Genomic DNA, 16,075 nt, shown 5'->3' with positions numbered 1-16,075 from the left:
GCTACAGCCTCCTTTCAGGGAATTGTAGAGAGAGATAAGGTCACCCCTGAGCCTCCTTTTCTCTAGGCTAAACATCCTTCAGTTTCTCTTCACAGGTCTAGTGCTGCAGACTCTTCACCAGTTCCATTGCCCTTCTCTGGACATGCTCCAGCACTTCAATGCCCTTCTTGAATTGAGAGGCCCAGAACTGGACACAGGATTTGAGGTGTGGCCTCACCAGTGCCGAGTACAGGGGGACAATCACTGCCCTGATCCTGCTGGACATGCTATTGCTGATCCAACACCCAGAGGCTTTCCCGCATCTGCTAGGCAGGTCAACTGATTGTAAAAGGAGGTCAGGTTGGTCCAGCAGGACCTGCCTTTTATGTACCCATCCTTGCTGGGACTAATCCCCTGGTTGTCCTGTACGTGCCATGGGATCACACTTGGGATAATCTGCTTTATAACCTCTTTGGGCTCTGAGTTCCAGCTGACAGGCCTGTGGTTCCTCTGATCTTCCTTTGGACCCTTCTTGTGGATAGCCATCACATTGTCCAACCTCCTGTAACCTGGGACCTCTCTGGTTAACCAGGGCTGATTATAAATCATGGACAGTGGCTTGGTGAGCTCTTCTGTCAGTTCCCTGAGCTTAAAAGTTACCAGAAGGTGTTTCTGGAGCCTTCTCCAGGCTGAACAACCACAACTCTCTCAACCTCTCTTTGTAGGAGAGGTGCTTCATCCCTTTCATCATGTTCATGGCCTCTTCTGGACTCCTTCCAGCAGGTCCATGTCCTTCCTGTGCTGGGGACCCCAGAGCTGGATGCAGCACTCCAGGTGAGGTCTTGCCAGAGCAGAGCAAAGGGGCAGAATTCTGTCCCTCACCTTGCTGCCAGTGCTGTTTTTTATGCAGCTCAGGACATTGGGCTGCAAGTGCACATTGTTATGTTATTGCTCATGCCCAACTTTTTGTCCGCCTGTGTCCCCAAGATTTTTGCCACAGGCTGCTCTCAGCCTCTTCATTCCTCAGCCTATACTGATCCTGGTGATTGCCTTGACCCATGCTCAGGACCTGCACTTCACCTTGTTGAATTTCATGAGTTTCACATGGTTCTACTCAATCCTGTAAGGTCCCTCTGGATGGCATCTCTTCCCTTTAGCCTATCAACCACTTGGTGTTATCTGCAAGCTTTCAGAGAGTGCACTCAATCCCACCATCTGTGTCATTGATGAAGATATTAACTATTATTGGTCCCAGATCCTTGGGGGACACCACTGGTTCAAGGTTTCCTCTCTGACATTGAACTGTTGACTGTAACTCTTTGGATGGAGCCATCAATCCAGTTATCAAGTATCATGGAGACTGGTTTGGCAGTTATGTCAGCCAACTCCCTCAAGACCCTGGGATGCATTCCATTAGTCCCATGGACTTGTTCAGTTTCCTCAGGTGGTCTCAAACGTGACTTCTTACAATGAGATTGTGAATCAGCTCTTACATACATGGATAGATCTAAATTGAGACAGTCCATTCAGCTTGTGTATTAGAAGTGTGTGTAGTTCACCCTCTGGCACAGAGTGAAGTTTCTGAAAGCATATTATTAAGCAAATTTAACACATCTCATAGTGACCCATTCTGTGCCATATTTTGAAGACAGAAGAATCCAGTGAAATTCCAGTATACTGCCAATATGAAATCAGTGTATTTATAGAAAATAACAAAAATTGACAGCTGTCACTGTTTTAATACTGGATTTATATTTTGACCTTTTGAGCAGTAGTCACAGTTGGCACTTGAGTTGCAGGTGTTTCTGTCTGAGTTTGCCAAATCTCCCTGGCAGGGCAGGTCTCAGCCCTTCCTGGCTGTGTCCAATGGCTGCTGGTGGTTGGATGTGCCAGCCAAGCCTTGTGGATGGGTCTGCAGAGGACTGGGAGGTGTGTGCTCTGATCCTGGGGTCTCTGTGTGCCATGACCCACATCAGAGTGACCTGCAAGAGTCCTCTTCCTTGATTAATTCGCTTCCTAGCCTGAGTTCACAGCCCCTGCATCCACAAGTGTTCTAGTTATTTTGCAGGAGACAGAAAAATGCCTTTGTTTGAAAACTACTTTTCATTTGTATATCTTTTGTATATTTATTCTTAACAACATTTACTGAATACAGAATATATTCCAGTCATGGCAATGTTCACAACCAGTTATTAGCCACAAATGTTTGCCATCTTGGTATTCAGCCATTTTGGTGTCCTAATCCTTTTGCTCGCAGAATCATTTTCCCTTTTACAGTAATGTCACGCTCCAAGTATGTATCAAAGACTGTGACATGCAACCTGAACCCTGACCTGTTTTTTCATTGCTGTCCAACACCGAACACCGTGCCCTTCCCCTTCCCTCTCTTTCTCCATCATGCCCTATAGGAAAATGCCAGGGTTCAAGCATGAAATCAGGTAATTAGCTGTTGGGAAATGCTGTACTTCGGGTTGTCTGATTGCAGTATTTGGGACAAAACTTAATGTTTTCAAGATCCTACGCAATTGTTAAAACTGATTGCATTTCTGGACATTTTCCCTTCATTTTACAAAATGAAGGTGATTGAGACAGGAGTTAAAAATATTTGGGACCATAATCCATTGGGCAGTCATACATATATTTATATATATATAGATATAGATATATATAGATATATATAGATATATATAGATATATATAGATATATATAGATATATAGATATATAGATATATAGATATACATACTGCTCTTCTTAGTGATCTTTACCCATCAAGAGGGATTCATCAGTTATCATTCCATCTTATTTTCAGGGCACTTTTCAGCATCTGCAATGTGTTAGAAAGCAGCTGTGATCGTTTTGCCACCCTGGGTCCTCCCTCCAGTGCTAGTCCATCCCTTTGTAGAAGTGGGAAGAAAAAAAACAGGATGGGAACAGAGAGCTATTGAATTGCAGAGAACCAGACTCAGTTTAATTCTCACATCTGACTTCTGAGTCTCTCTGCCTTTGCATACCAAATGCCTTGCATTTCACGTAGGGTTTTGGATGTGATTCCTACATTTCAGAAAATTACTTAATGAGTAGTCACTGTGTACTTTAGACAGTTCCCAAATGAAGAAGACAAGAGGTTTGCACTTCAGAACATCTGTACTTAGGCTAAAGCAGGCATTCCACTGACTCTTTACTCCAAACTTGCATGGACTAGCATCTAGTGGAAGATGGCTTTATCTATAGTAAGTAAACCAAAAAGGGGATAATGTTAGCTCTTTTTCTTAAGTGGAACTGATGCTGGGAGCCCTCAGCTCTCCCTTCTGCTGCCACTGGCCCCAGAGAGGGCTAGCTGGACCTTAGCTGGCGTTTGACCTTCTCAAGCAGCCTGGAGCCCTAGACTTGGGCTGCCCATCCTGGGGTTTGCTCAGTCATTGAGCACCTGCTGAAGCATCAAAACCCTCCATGGCTTTGGCAGCATTTCCCTGTCTTCCTGGTCTCAGTGGAAACGGGTTCCCTGCTGCTGGACATGTGCTGGGTGTACCTGTGCCTGCAGCCCCAGCATGTGCAGTGCTTTGGGCACATGACTCCTTCGTCATTTACAGCTCTGGCCAAGCCGTCAGACACCACTCCAGAAACTTGGTTCCCGTTTCCTCTGCTTCTTTTGACATCCAGGAAAGTTTATTTCCACAAACCCACAGCCTAATGTGTAAATGCTCTCCTGAGCCAAGGACAAACATTCGGCCTGCTTCCTAAGAAGTAAAACCTGAGTGCTTCTCATTTGAGATGTACTTGTTTCCAGTTTGGTCTCCTGGGAGAATTGCTCCACATGACAGCCTGGGAAGGTGAGAACCTGTCTGTGTCCTTCAACAAAAGAGGAGCTGGAGCTCTTAAGTTTCTGGCTGCTGGTGCAGGACAGTCCAGGCTTTGGGAAGGAGAATTACCTGGAGCTGGGGAGGAGGAGGAACAGGATCCATTTTGAATGGGGGATGCCTGTTGAGTGTGTGCTCGCAGGGGACTTTACCAGGGCTTACAGGAGAATATGGAGGGGTTTGGGCAATAAGCCAAGCCAGGCTGGGTTGTATGAATCTCAAACAGAAAATACCAATTTGCAATGCCTCATAACTCAGTTGAACCCAAAAAGGGCTTCACAGGGCCAGGGAAAGGTTAACACTTCCACAGCAGCCCTGTCACGTCTCACCTCCTAACCAAAACCATGGAGCCCTAAAAACCCCTCAAGAGACATTTGCAGGGATCTTAAGTGATGGGAAGGGTTAGGTGTAACTTGCTAATTGTAAAGGCTCACATTGCAAGCTTTGATTTCATACATGTTAAAATTTGAAGGCAGATTTGTGATCCTCTCATCTGGCCATAACAGTTGCTATACTGAGCCTAATAATGAGTGTGTCAATTCTCTTACACATTTTAGTAAAGTCTTCACTGTCTAAGTGACAGAAACTTCTCCCTCAGTGGTTGATTATGTCTCATGAAATATCACTATTTGTTTCTGGCTTTGTTTGTTACCACATATTCAGTGGTTGGAATAAGTATGGAGTGGGTATCCCTTTCAAAAAGGGAAGTTTCCGTTTGTTGGCTGTATGCAAATTCCCTGACTGGCTTCTCTGGGAAGAAGATGGTAATTGTCATTCCAGGGTTGCTGGAAAACTGAAGCAAGACCTGTGTGCTGCGTTATCATTCTGGCTTCTTTGGTGTGGGAGGCGTGGGTGGTATCCCTGTGGAATGCAGGGAGCAGTGACATTGGTAGCGTGCTTCTGCTGCTGTGCCTTCAGAGCTGAGCTAATACTTGCAGGTTGCCACCATGGTGTGAGTCAAACTTGAGTTAAATTAGGATCACCTTACGTACTACAACCTTTTGTTTCATGTAAGAAATGTTGATTCTGGGTGCTTATCTAGAATAGCATCAGTGTAACTGGCTGAATTAGCAACCAAAGGCCAAAGCGTGACAGAAATATGAGGCTGTAAAACAAGTCAGCGGGTGGGGATTGGGAGTGGGCTCTGCCTCCATTAGGTCAGTTATAAACCATTATCAGCTATTTTTCTATTAAAGAAGAGGTCTCACTTAATGAATTGATGTGTCTGGGAATTAATGTTGGATGAGTCCCCCCGGGGCTTTCATGATGAGGGTCAAATAAAATATTAATGGAATTAAAACAAACAATCCCCTGATTTTCCTAAGTACCTTCCGGATGGGTTTCTCTAAGCATTGGTCAGGGAAGATGTGGAGCCTCAGGAGAGACAGGCCGGTGTCATTACTCTCATTTCATGGTCAGGCAGATGAAGGCAGTGGAAAGCACTGACCCTGGGGCCACACAGTCCAGCAACAGGGCTGCACAGGAGGTCTGAGAGTTCTCCTGTTGGGTGCTTTTGCTCAGATCCCTGTTTTCAGCTCCCTTCTCAGAGATATGGAAGTCATCCAGATTACCCCTTCACTGCGTGGCTGGAAGCTGATCTTTCCAGGTGTGGGATGGTCTTCAGGAGCCCCAAATCCATCGGCTTCTTATTCACAAAATTTCTCTGTGCTTCCAGATGAGAAAATAAAACCCAGTAGTTGTGGCTTTTTTCTCCTGGTGCCTCTTCCATGGGACGTATTCCCTTGTCTTCAGAGTGTCCATTCCAGAGGCTGAGTATGGCAACTCCAATAAGAGGCTTGGGAAGGATAAAGTCTTTTTGGTTATGTGTATGCAGTGCAGAGCAGTGCAAAAGGTCTTTAGCTTGCTAGATTCAAGCAAGCTAACTTCAGGAGCAGTACCTCTGAATAATTTCCTCCAGTTCCCAAGCTAACACAAACATGGTACTTTCATACTTCAGAGTAGGAACTGTGTGATAGAACAGGGTATTAAATATCTACAGCAAAATGCTTTTGGACATGGCACAAAGCTGTAAATTGTTCCAGAGGGATCTCAGAAATCTGCTGCTGCTGCAAAGTGTAAGGATGTACTCTGCATCCCTGGGTATGACTTGGTCTGGTACACTGAGAAACATCCAATGTATTGAGTAGGAGGAGACCCTGGCAGGTACTCCAGGCTAAACAGAGCTGATGATTGTGTCATGCAAAAGCAAAGATAATGTGTTTTCTTGCACCTATTTGTTTACTTTGGGCATGGAACAGCCCAAGCAAGACTTGTCACATTTTATCCAGAACATGGTGGTGCTTGAGTGCATGTGGATGTGCTCTGGAGAGGGCAGGGCTGTACAGTGCCCTTCAGAAAAGGCCACTTTGCTGAACGACAAGTGACACAGGGCTAGCAAATGACAGCACATGGCCAGGTAAGGGCGGTGTAACTTTCTGTCCTGACAACAAGTGAGGAGACAAGCTAACAAAGTCAAAAAAATTGTAATTGGGAGCTTTTTAAAGCGCTTTCATGTTATTTTTTTCCCCAAGGAAAATACTAAAATTATTCCAGAGGACAGGTATCCTGATAATCATTCCTTCTTTCATCCTCCAAAGCATCATTATTGGACCCCGAATCATAGAAGTAGATAATCACAGAATGGCTTGGATTAGAAGGAGCCTTAAAGATCATCTACTTCCAACACCCCTGCCATGGACAGGGACATCTTTCACATGACCAGGTTATTCAAAACCCCATCCGGCCTGGCCTTGAACACTGCCAGGGTTGGGGCATCCATGGCTTCTCTGGGCAACCTGTGCCAGTGCCTCATCGCCCTCAGAGTAAAGAGTTTCTTCCTAATATCTAATCTAAATCTGCCCAGTTTGAAGCCATTAAAAATGAGCACCTCACATTGTGCACGTATCACTCCTATAGATTGGAAATCAGATATGGTGGTGGGCAAATCTTTTCCCACACTGAATGGAGAGTTTATTGCATTCTCGGTAAACATCCTTGAGTCTCTAAATAAGGAAACAATAATAATTTTGTCCTATTCCTATAGCAAACCACAAAAGGATGTTCTATAGTCCACTCAGTCTTTCTCCTCACTCATCTGCTTGTCTGCCTTTCAGGATTCAGCGGGATCTTACTGCGTGGCTGTGTAAGCCCCACTTCCAGAAGAAGTGCCCACCTCCATCTCCTCGGAAACAGCCGAAGGGGGTTGCGGAGCCATAAAAATTTATGTTTTCATCAAACCGGGCCAAGGAGAATGGGGGTCCCACACCCAAAAGAATGAAGACACGACAGAACAAGGACTCAGTACGTGAGGTGGGAGAGGGGGGTGGGACACCAGAGCCAGACCGGAGCTGTGGGTTGGAACTGAGGCTCCCTGCAAAGCAATGCCCATTCCCATGGGCATGAGTTTGGCACAGTGGAGTGAAAGGAGTTCAGGGGCTTTAGAAGGTTGGGCACAGAGCAGGAGGGGTGGGACATGCAAAGCAGGACTGACACAGTGATCACTCTTTTAGATGTCAATGCGGAGTGGACGGAAGAAAGAGACTCCGGGACCCCGAGAGGAGCTCAGGTCACGGGGTCGAGCTTCCCCTGGTGGCGTCAGCACCTCCAGCAGTGATGGCAAGGCTGAGAAATCCCGACAAGCGACAAAGGTAATATTAGCTAGAACACAAGTGTGGGGTGGGCAAGGACTGCCTAGACTAGGTGGGATCCGTTTGAGGATCCAGGGACACAGAGCAGAAGAGATTCACTAAGGAACCCGTGCTGGGTTAGCTTCCTGAAATGGGCAGAATCCCTCTTTGCTCTCATCCTCACCATCTTGCACTTTCCAAAGAACTGGTGTCCAGCCTCACCAGACCCTTTTAGGGCTGATTTTTGCCATATCCTGGGTCCACGTTTCTCTGCTAGTGTCATCAACACATGACCTGCTGCAGTCCGTGAAGGCCTGTCCTTGGAAGATTTCCCCACGACCCTCCACCTCTCTGTTCTCCTTGTCTCCTTGCAGAAGGGCCGGTTGGAGGAATCCTGCACCCCCAAGAGCAGCAAGCAGGGCCGAACAGAAGAGATCTCAGAGAGTGAAGGGGAAGACACCAATGCTCCCAAAAAAACCAAAACTGAGGTGAGCTGTCCCTGCTATGATTGCTGGCATGTGCCCAGTCTAGAGCAAAGGAGTCTCCAGTTCCCTATCTGTGCTGCTCATGCCTGCCCAGCTCGAAGTTCCTGCTGACTGGGAGCCCTGACACCTTGGGTTTTGCACTGCAGCTCTTCCAACCTAAACAGTATCTCCCTGGCTACAGAAATGCCATCAGGAGTGATGACTGAGCAGATGGAGGCTCTCTGTCTCATTTGCCTTGTGTTCAGAGGACTGCTATGCTGTAGGAGCTGGGGATGTGTCCTGCCTTTTCCAGCTTAGTGGAAAGAGCCTGGCTCCATGTGCAGCCACAGGTTGGGTCAGAGTTGGTCCCTTCTGATCCCCAGCACAGTGTGAAATGGATGTGCTTAAATCAGGATGAGTTCCAGGTGACAGTCATGCAAAACCTGCTCATGCGCATTCAGAGTCGTGGCAGGGCTTTTCCGAAATGCTGAGAGCACCAGGATGAGTTGGTGGTTGGGTGGTTGGAAGACTCAGCTCTTGTGCTTCTTCATTCCCTGTTAACCTGTTCAGGGATCTGGCCTTAAAGGCCTACAAACATAGGGATGCTTGCTCACGTTAGGAGGTTGTTATAATTCAACTACCTTGGTTACGCTTCTGTAATTTCTCCATGTGGACAATCTGTTCAGCTCAAGAGTGATATTCTTTCAGCTTGGCCTCCCTTGCTTAGAGTTAGTTACCCTTACCCATAATGACTGCTGAATCACCAACGCACGTTGTCTGAGGCAGCAGGTGGTGGAGAGGAGCAGGGTTGGGAAGGAGGGGGAGCTCCTGCAAACAAGGAGTGGAACAGTGATAGGCGTCTGTGGGGAGCTGGTCTCCTTGGCAGGAGCAAGAAGAGCAGTTCTGGGTCTGGGGCATGTGCTGGGAGCACTGTGGTGTGTGCTGCTCCATGCCCGTGGTGATACCATGTCCTGGCCAACTGCCCATCCATCACCTGTGCCGTATCTGTTCCTTCTCAGCCTTGTGTGTAACAGCTCCTTGCCTTCCCTCACTGCCTCTTCACACAAGGTACCCATTGTTACCTCCTTCCTGAACACGGAATGCTTATGAAGGACCTGAGAGCAGTGGGAAGGAGGCAGGAAGACTGGTGTTATGGATACTTTGCCAGACAATGTCTCCTTTGCTCTGTGAGGTTTTCTAGTGCTGGGGTTGGCAGAGAAAGGTCAGGAAATGAGTCCTCTGGGACCTCCTTGATGTGTGTCACACGTGGTTTGGGAGGCCTCATAATGCCCCTTTCCTCCTTCTTACTTCAGGAGCTGCCCTGTCCTCCATCCCCATCTGATGTTGACAGCCTCGATGGCCACAGCTTCAACGATGAGATGAGCAGCGACCCACGGGACATTGACCAGGATAACAGGAGCACCTCGCCCAGTGTCTACAGCCCTGGGAGCGTGGAGAATGACTCCGACTCCTCTTCTGTGCTGTCCCAGGGGCCGTCTCACTCCTACCACCACCCCCCGCTGTTTCCCGAGAGCCCGCCGGTAGCTCCCCCTCCCGACGGCCTGGCCCGCCCACCAGAGCCCGGCTTTGGGCTCCCGGGCGAGGTGCACCCCCAGGGACCCCCAGCAGGGAGTTACCATTCCCAGCTGGAGGGACAGGCCTCACGCATTTTCCAGGCTCAAGCCCCACAGACACCTGCCTCCTCCTCTTCCGCTTCCTCGTCCTCTGCTGTTGCTGCCCCTTCTGCTCCCCCTTCCTCCTCCTCCTCCTCTTCCTCTTCCTCCTCCTCTTCCTCCCACACTCCCCTTTACCCTACGGCCAATGTGGTCCAGGTTGGGGCCAAAATTGCCGGTGGTGTGGGGGGGCTCCCCGCACCAGGGGCCCGTGAGCAGACCCTCGGCGCCAAGCACAATCCACCACCCACCACGCCGATCTCACTGGCCTCGGTAGGAGGAGGTCTCCCCCCTCAAAAGACACCCCCAGCCAACCCCCCAGCTGCCCCCCCGGCCTCGGCCCCTTCCTTCCCCCACGTCTCCTCCAACCTGCCTCCTCCGCCGGCCCTGCGCCCCCTCAACAACGCAGTGGCCGCCTCCAGCTCCCCGGGCATGGTGGGGCAGGCCCTGAGCGGCCACCTGCCCTCTCCCCACAGCATGGGGCAGGACAAGGCACCGGCCCTGGCCCCCTCCCGCTACCCCTACGCCCCGCCACCGCTGCCGCCCTCCAGCTCCTCTGCCCAGTATCCCCAGCCCTCCCCGGGCCAGCCCCTGCCCAGCTACAGTGCTTCCTATGGGCACTCCTTCCCCCCGCCCAGCGGCCTCTCTGTCTCCAGCCAGCCCCCCAAGTACACCCAGCCCTCCCTGCCCTCGCAGCCCGTCTGGAGCCAGGGGCCACCCCCTTACAGCCGCCCCCTGGGCAATGCTGGCTCCCACCCCGCTGCCCCTTTCCCTGGCCAGTCCCCCCATCACCAGCAGCCGCCCCAGCAGCACCACCACAGTCACGGGAGCAGCGGGGGCGTCTCCCCCGCAGCCACCGCTCCTCCCCAGCCCCCCGGGGGCTATCCCCACGGCCTGGAGTCCAACAGCCATCACCCTTCCCACCCCACCTACGGGCTGCGCCTCTACCCTCCGCACAGCCAGGCCGCCTACAGCCAGGCTCCCTCTGCCACTGCGGCCGCTGCCCCTTCTTCCTCCTCTTCCGCCTCCTCCTCTTCCTCTTCCTCATCCTCCTCTGCTGCCTCTTCCCAGGGAAGCTACCCCAGCATGTGCACGCACCCTCCGGGGCAGAGTCCTGCCACCTACACTTTTCCCCCGCCACCACCCCCGTCCCCTGCTCATGGGGCTGGCCCTCCAGTCACCTCTGCTGCCACCACCCTCTCCACCGTCATCGCCACCATGGCCTCCCCCTCCGCAGCCCCCTACAAGACGGTCTCGCCCCCGGTACCACCGTCAGCTGTGGCCCCATATGGGAAGCGGGCGGCCTCCCCTGTCCCCACCTTCCAGCCCCCGGCCCCCTACAAGCCAGGCTCGCCCCCCACTTCCTCGGCTGCCCCTTTCCGTGCAGCCACCCCTCCTGGCTACCGGGTGGCCTCTTCCCCTGTGGCGGGGGGCTACAAAGCCCCTTCGCCCGCCCCCTCTGCCCCACCACCCTTGCCAGGGAGCATGGCTGCCCCGGCCCCGCCGCCACCCCCGCTCCCCCTCAGCGCTGCTCAGATCAAGCAGGAGCCGTCGGAGGAGTACGAGCCCCCGGAGAGCCCCGTGCCGCCTGCCCGCAGCCCCTCGCCGCCCCCCAAAGTGGTGGATGTGCCCAGCCACGCCAGCCAGTCAGCCAGGTGAGGGGAGACTGGTTTCTCCAAAGGATGGGGAGGGATGTATGGACCAGGGAAAAGGAAATCACCCCAAGCCTGAGGTGCAGCTACTCCCTTTTGTGTTTTTCATGATGTCCTGCACATTCTCACGGTGCCTTTCCCACAGTGTCCCCATCCCTGCTCACAAGCCCTGTCAGCACTGATAGGCTTCACCTCTCATCCCCAGATTCAACAAGCACCTGGACCGTGGCTTCAACTCCTGCTCCCGCACAGACCTGTACTTTGTGCCCCTTGATGGCTCCAAGCTGGCCAAGAAAAGAGCAGACTTGGTGGAGAAAGTGCGTCGAGAGGCTGAGCAAAAGGCCCGTGAAGAGAAGGAGCGTGAACGGGAACGGGAGCGGGAGAAGGAGCGGGAGCGGGAGAAGGAACGGGAGCTGGAGAGGAGTGTGGTAGGTCTGGGGGTCCCACTGCCGCAGCGCAGCCGGGGCGGATGCTCAAGGGCCCCCTCGGCCGCTCCCCGCTGGGACCCTGAAGCCGGTCTCTCTGCTCTTTTGCAGAAGATGGCCCAGGAGGGCCGTCCGGTCGAGTGTTCGTCCCTCGGGCCAGTTCCCCACCGCCCCTCCTTCGAGCAGGGCAGTGCTGTAGCGACTGTTCCCCCATACCTGGGCCCTGACACCCCGGCTCTGCGCACCCTTAGCGAGTACGCCCGGCCCCACGTCATGTCCCCCAGCAACCGCAACCACCCTTTCTACGTGCCCCTGGGCGCCGTCGACCCGGGCCTGCTGGGGTACAACGTGCCAGCCATCTACAGCAGCGATCCAGCCACGCGGGAGCGGGAGCTGCGGGAGCGGGAGGCCCGCGAACGAGACCTGAGGGACCGGGACCTGCGTGAACGTCTCAAGCCTGGCTTTGAAGTCAAACCGGCCGAGTTGGAGCAGCTCCATGCCGTGCCAGCTGCTGCCATGGATCCGTTCCCACGCCACGGCGGGCTGAGTCTGCAGACGGCCCCCGGCCTTCATCCCGCTTTTCCCTTCCACCCAGGGCTGGGCCACTTGGAGCGGGAGAGGCTGGCGCTGGCAGCTGGCCCGACCCTTCGTCCAGACATGTCCTACGCCGAGCGCTTGGCAGCTGAACGCCAGCACGCAGAGCGGGTGGCTGCTCTCAGCAATGACCCTCTGGCCCGGCTGCAGATGCTCAATGTGACACCTCATCATCATCAGCATTCCCACATCCACTCCCACCTCCATCTCCACCAGCAGGATGCCATACACGCAGGTAAGGGCCGCATGGTGGTGGTGCCCTGTACAAAGCCCTGATTTCTGTCTTCCTGTGCCTTCCTTGCGCTCCCTCCCTCTGGCTCTGGGGAACCCTAAAAGCTGACGAGACTAAACTTAGAGGCCATAGATCTTCAGCCAGAAGAGCCAAACATCATGGTCTTTTTTCCTTGCCCCCACTCCCATCGCACCAAAGGCATTGACTCTACTGATTGGTGGCCAGCAAAATTGTTTGCACTGTGTCCTTTTGTTCTGGATCTCTGGGGCCACAGCACAAGGGCTGGAGTCCCACTGACTGCCTGGGTGGTGCTGCTGTGAGCTGCATTCCTTAGACTGGAGTCTGCAGAGGGAGCAGGAGCCCTGTGAGAACAGATTTGGCAGTGTCCTTAGGACTGACGAAATGTTGGTTCTTAGGTTCGCTCCTATGGCTGCGGATAGTGGGATGGGATGGGAAAGGAGGTGGGCTAATTGTAAGGAATTGGAGGCTGCTGTTTTTCCAAATTGAATGGTGGTCCTTTCCATTTCCACATCCTACAGGAAAGCAAAGTAAAAGGTTTATGGATGAAAATATCAGGGAAGCAAAGCCCAAGCTACAGTGCAATAGGAAAAAAGTGCTGTGCCTACTCAGGTGCTATGAGTGGTTAGTGGGGTCTAGTAGCAGTCACAGGCGCTGGCTCTGAGCAGCTGCAACTGCTCAGAGATGGCACAAGGTACAAATGAATGTCCATTTTCCCTCCAATCTGTGGCTGGGCACCTCACTCTGGCTGTGAGTCCAAACCACTAGAAAGAGAATATGTCCTGGATAAGACCTGGAAAAGAAAGCACCCAGTACAAGTGTGCATGTGAATGGCTGTCAGGGTGACAGCTAGGCATGATAGGGGTGCAGACCTGATTGCAGAAGCCTACTGAACTTTTAAGAAGCTGTACTTCTAAGGAGCAGTATTTCTTCCTGAGGTGTGTAGGGACAGAGCTCTGCCAGACTGGTTCACGTGGCAAAAAGAGTAATAGTCAGAAGGAGATGACACAGTGTTGTTTAGCTGTGAAATCATCCCATCCCTAAGACAGTCTGACCCTCTCTCTCCATATCTGTTTTGTGTGGTCCTGTGCCTGTCTCTGTGTTACCTGCTACAAAGACTGGGACAATTATCTTGTGGTATCTTTTCTTCCCAGCCTCAGCCTCGGTTCACCCTCTAATCGACCCCCTCGCCTCGGGATCACACCTCACCCGGATACCATACCCAGCTGGAACCATCCCCAACCCTCTCCTGCCTCACCCTCTACATGAGAATGAAGTGCTGCGCCACCAGCTTTTTGGTAAGGAAGGTCACAGGGACTGCTGTTCTCCTCCAAAGAGCATCAGCAGAGTTCCGAGGGGCAGGGGCGTCCTGACGGGTCACAGGACCAAACTGAGGTCTGTTAAACAGAGCATAGGGCAGGCCCATGTTGTCAGGATGAGCAGGTCCTGCACGTGGGCAGGGATGGGAATAGGAGCGCAGGAGGGTCTTGACTGAGCTGCAGGGGCCTTGGATGGGGCATTAACTTGGCTCTTCTCTGTGTCACCTTTGGCTGCAGCCGCACCCTACAGGGACCTGCCGGGCTCCCTCTCGGCGCCCATGTCGGCGGCACACCAGCTGCAGGCCATGCACGCGCAGTCGGCTGAGCTGCAGCGCCTGGCTCTGGAGCAGCAGCAGTGGCTCCATGCCCACCACCCTCTGCACGGCGTGCCGCTCCCCACGCAGGAGGACTACTACAGGTGCGTGGAGCTGCTCTCTCCTCACAAGAACACCTCCAGGCCCAGCCCGGGTGTGGGGCTGGCACAGGCAGTGGGAACAGGGAAGCATTGCCCTTGGAGCGGGTGACTGTGCCCAAGCCCACACCGGGAACAGGGACGCTTTACCGTGGGGCACAACTGTGGGCTGGCCACCAGGAAAGTCATACTTGGCAAGTGGATATTCGGTGGCTAATCCTTTGTGAGGTCTCAGCTCCTCCCCTCCGACTGGGGAGATAACTTACATGTGTTTCACACATGTCAATGCAGTTATGACTAACCAACACCCCTGCCAAAATACAAAACATTTATAAGGGTTTGATGGTTTTACCAGGCAAGGCATTCACAAGTGCATGGGGAGGCACACTGGGAAAGAGAGGTGCAATGCTGTATGTTTTCAGTTGTATCTCCTCCTCCAAAGATCTACAGAACTTCCCAAGCCGGCAGTGTTGTGTGGGTCTAGATGAACAAAGGCAGGGGAATGTAGTAAATTACCTTTTTCCCTTTCACCTTGTTCCTTTTTTTCTATCCTAGCCACCTGAAGAAGGAAAGTGACAAACCCCTTTAAATGGACTTCTACTGTCAGTGTGACATCATCATGTCTTTCTCTCAAGAGGAGCAATCAATCAACCAAATCCTGGGGGAGGGGAAGCTGCAAAGTGACACATCCTGATCCCACCATGCAGTAGAGTACAAGAGAAGATGACAAAAAGTACAGGATGGCATCCTGGGAAAAGTGGAGGAGAGAAAATGGGGAGGGACTGAAACACCACTAATGGACCTGAAGCTATCGGTACATGATTTCAGCTGAGCTCTGAAGAAAAGAGAATCGGCATTGCACAGAGCTCAGAAAGACAAAAGACTGACGTGAATTCAGGGTGGCAGCAGCTCCATCCTTTGTTTTGGGGGAACAGTTGCATTAAATAAAAAGTGCAGAGCATTGCAGGACTTCATGTACAGGATGCTCCTGCCTTTTCTGCTTCTTCAAGGAGGAGGTGCAGCCAAGAAATAACTGCAAACCCAAAAGAGCCTTTTTTCAAGATGCCTCCTCAACACCCCACCCCCCTTTAGGTGTAAGATACTGCTTAGCGATACAGAAAAGCAACATGGAACTTTTTCAGATTAGCCAGAGCAGCTTCCCATTCTCCCAACATCCCTTCAGATGCAAACAAAGCGTTCCAGGCCCCTTCCTGAGCGGCCTCTCCTGCCTGCGGAGGGTCCTGTCCCAGCCATCGGGGTGCAAAGCACCGCAGGACTGTTTGCAGGACAGAAGGTGGCTGTGCTTTCCCCAGCTGATGGGAGCGGGCACGGCCATGAGGTGCGAAGCACCAGCAGACTGTTTTGGGGACTGCTGTCACCACCGTGACCCCTCTGAGCCCAGTGGGGAGAGCTGGCGTGGCCGAGCGGTAACACCACGTCCTGGGACTGTCTGTAAGATGGCGGCTGCCTCTTTCCCTTCACCCATCCTAATTGATGTACTTTAACTCATGCACATCCTATTAGACGTGGCAGTTTTATGTAGCAACTTGTGACTCCCTTGCCCCTGCGTGCGTGTTCTGATTTCACAGTTGTATCTCTCGATTGGTCCCCCATATATATATATATTTACTTAACCATTAAAGGAAAAAACAACCAACAACCCAGCTATGGAAAAGAAAAAGAAAACAACCACCCAAACGACGTTCCCCACGCACTCCCGAGCCCCGACACACATTCTAATAATTTATATATATAAATATATATATGAAGCTCTTAAAAAAGGAAAAAAAAAAAAAAAAAGACAAAAAAACCCTTCCAGAAA

The 16,075-nt window shown here is 52.0% G+C and overlaps 1 protein-coding gene across 1 annotated transcript; it reads left to right on the top strand.

Moving 5' to 3' along the window:
- Positions 1-2,707: 2,707 nt before the first annotated feature.
- ATN1 (atrophin 1) lies at positions 2,708-16,072 on the top strand. The gene is made up of 9 exons (XM_015643767.3): positions 2,708-7,138; positions 7,348-7,485; positions 7,839-7,952; positions 9,242-11,256; positions 11,459-11,681; positions 11,790-12,507; positions 13,677-13,820; positions 14,079-14,259; positions 14,809-16,072. The coding sequence occupies exons 1-9, from the start codon at positions 7,061-7,063 to the stop codon at positions 14,840-14,842; spliced, it is 3,645 nt and encodes a 1,214-aa protein (XP_015499253.1). The 5' UTR covers positions 2,708-7,060; the 3' UTR covers positions 14,843-16,072.
- The last annotated feature ends 3 nt before the right edge of the window (positions 16,073-16,075 follow it).

The sequence above is a fragment of the Parus major genome, chromosome 1 (assembly GCF_001522545.3).
Source record: "Parus major isolate Abel chromosome 1, Parus_major1.1, whole genome shotgun sequence".
NCBI classification, from domain to species: Eukaryota; Metazoa; Chordata; class Aves; order Passeriformes; family Paridae; genus Parus; species Parus major.
The sequence above is the reverse complement of the archived record's forward strand: the minus strand, read 5'-3'. Positions and strand labels throughout refer to the sequence as shown.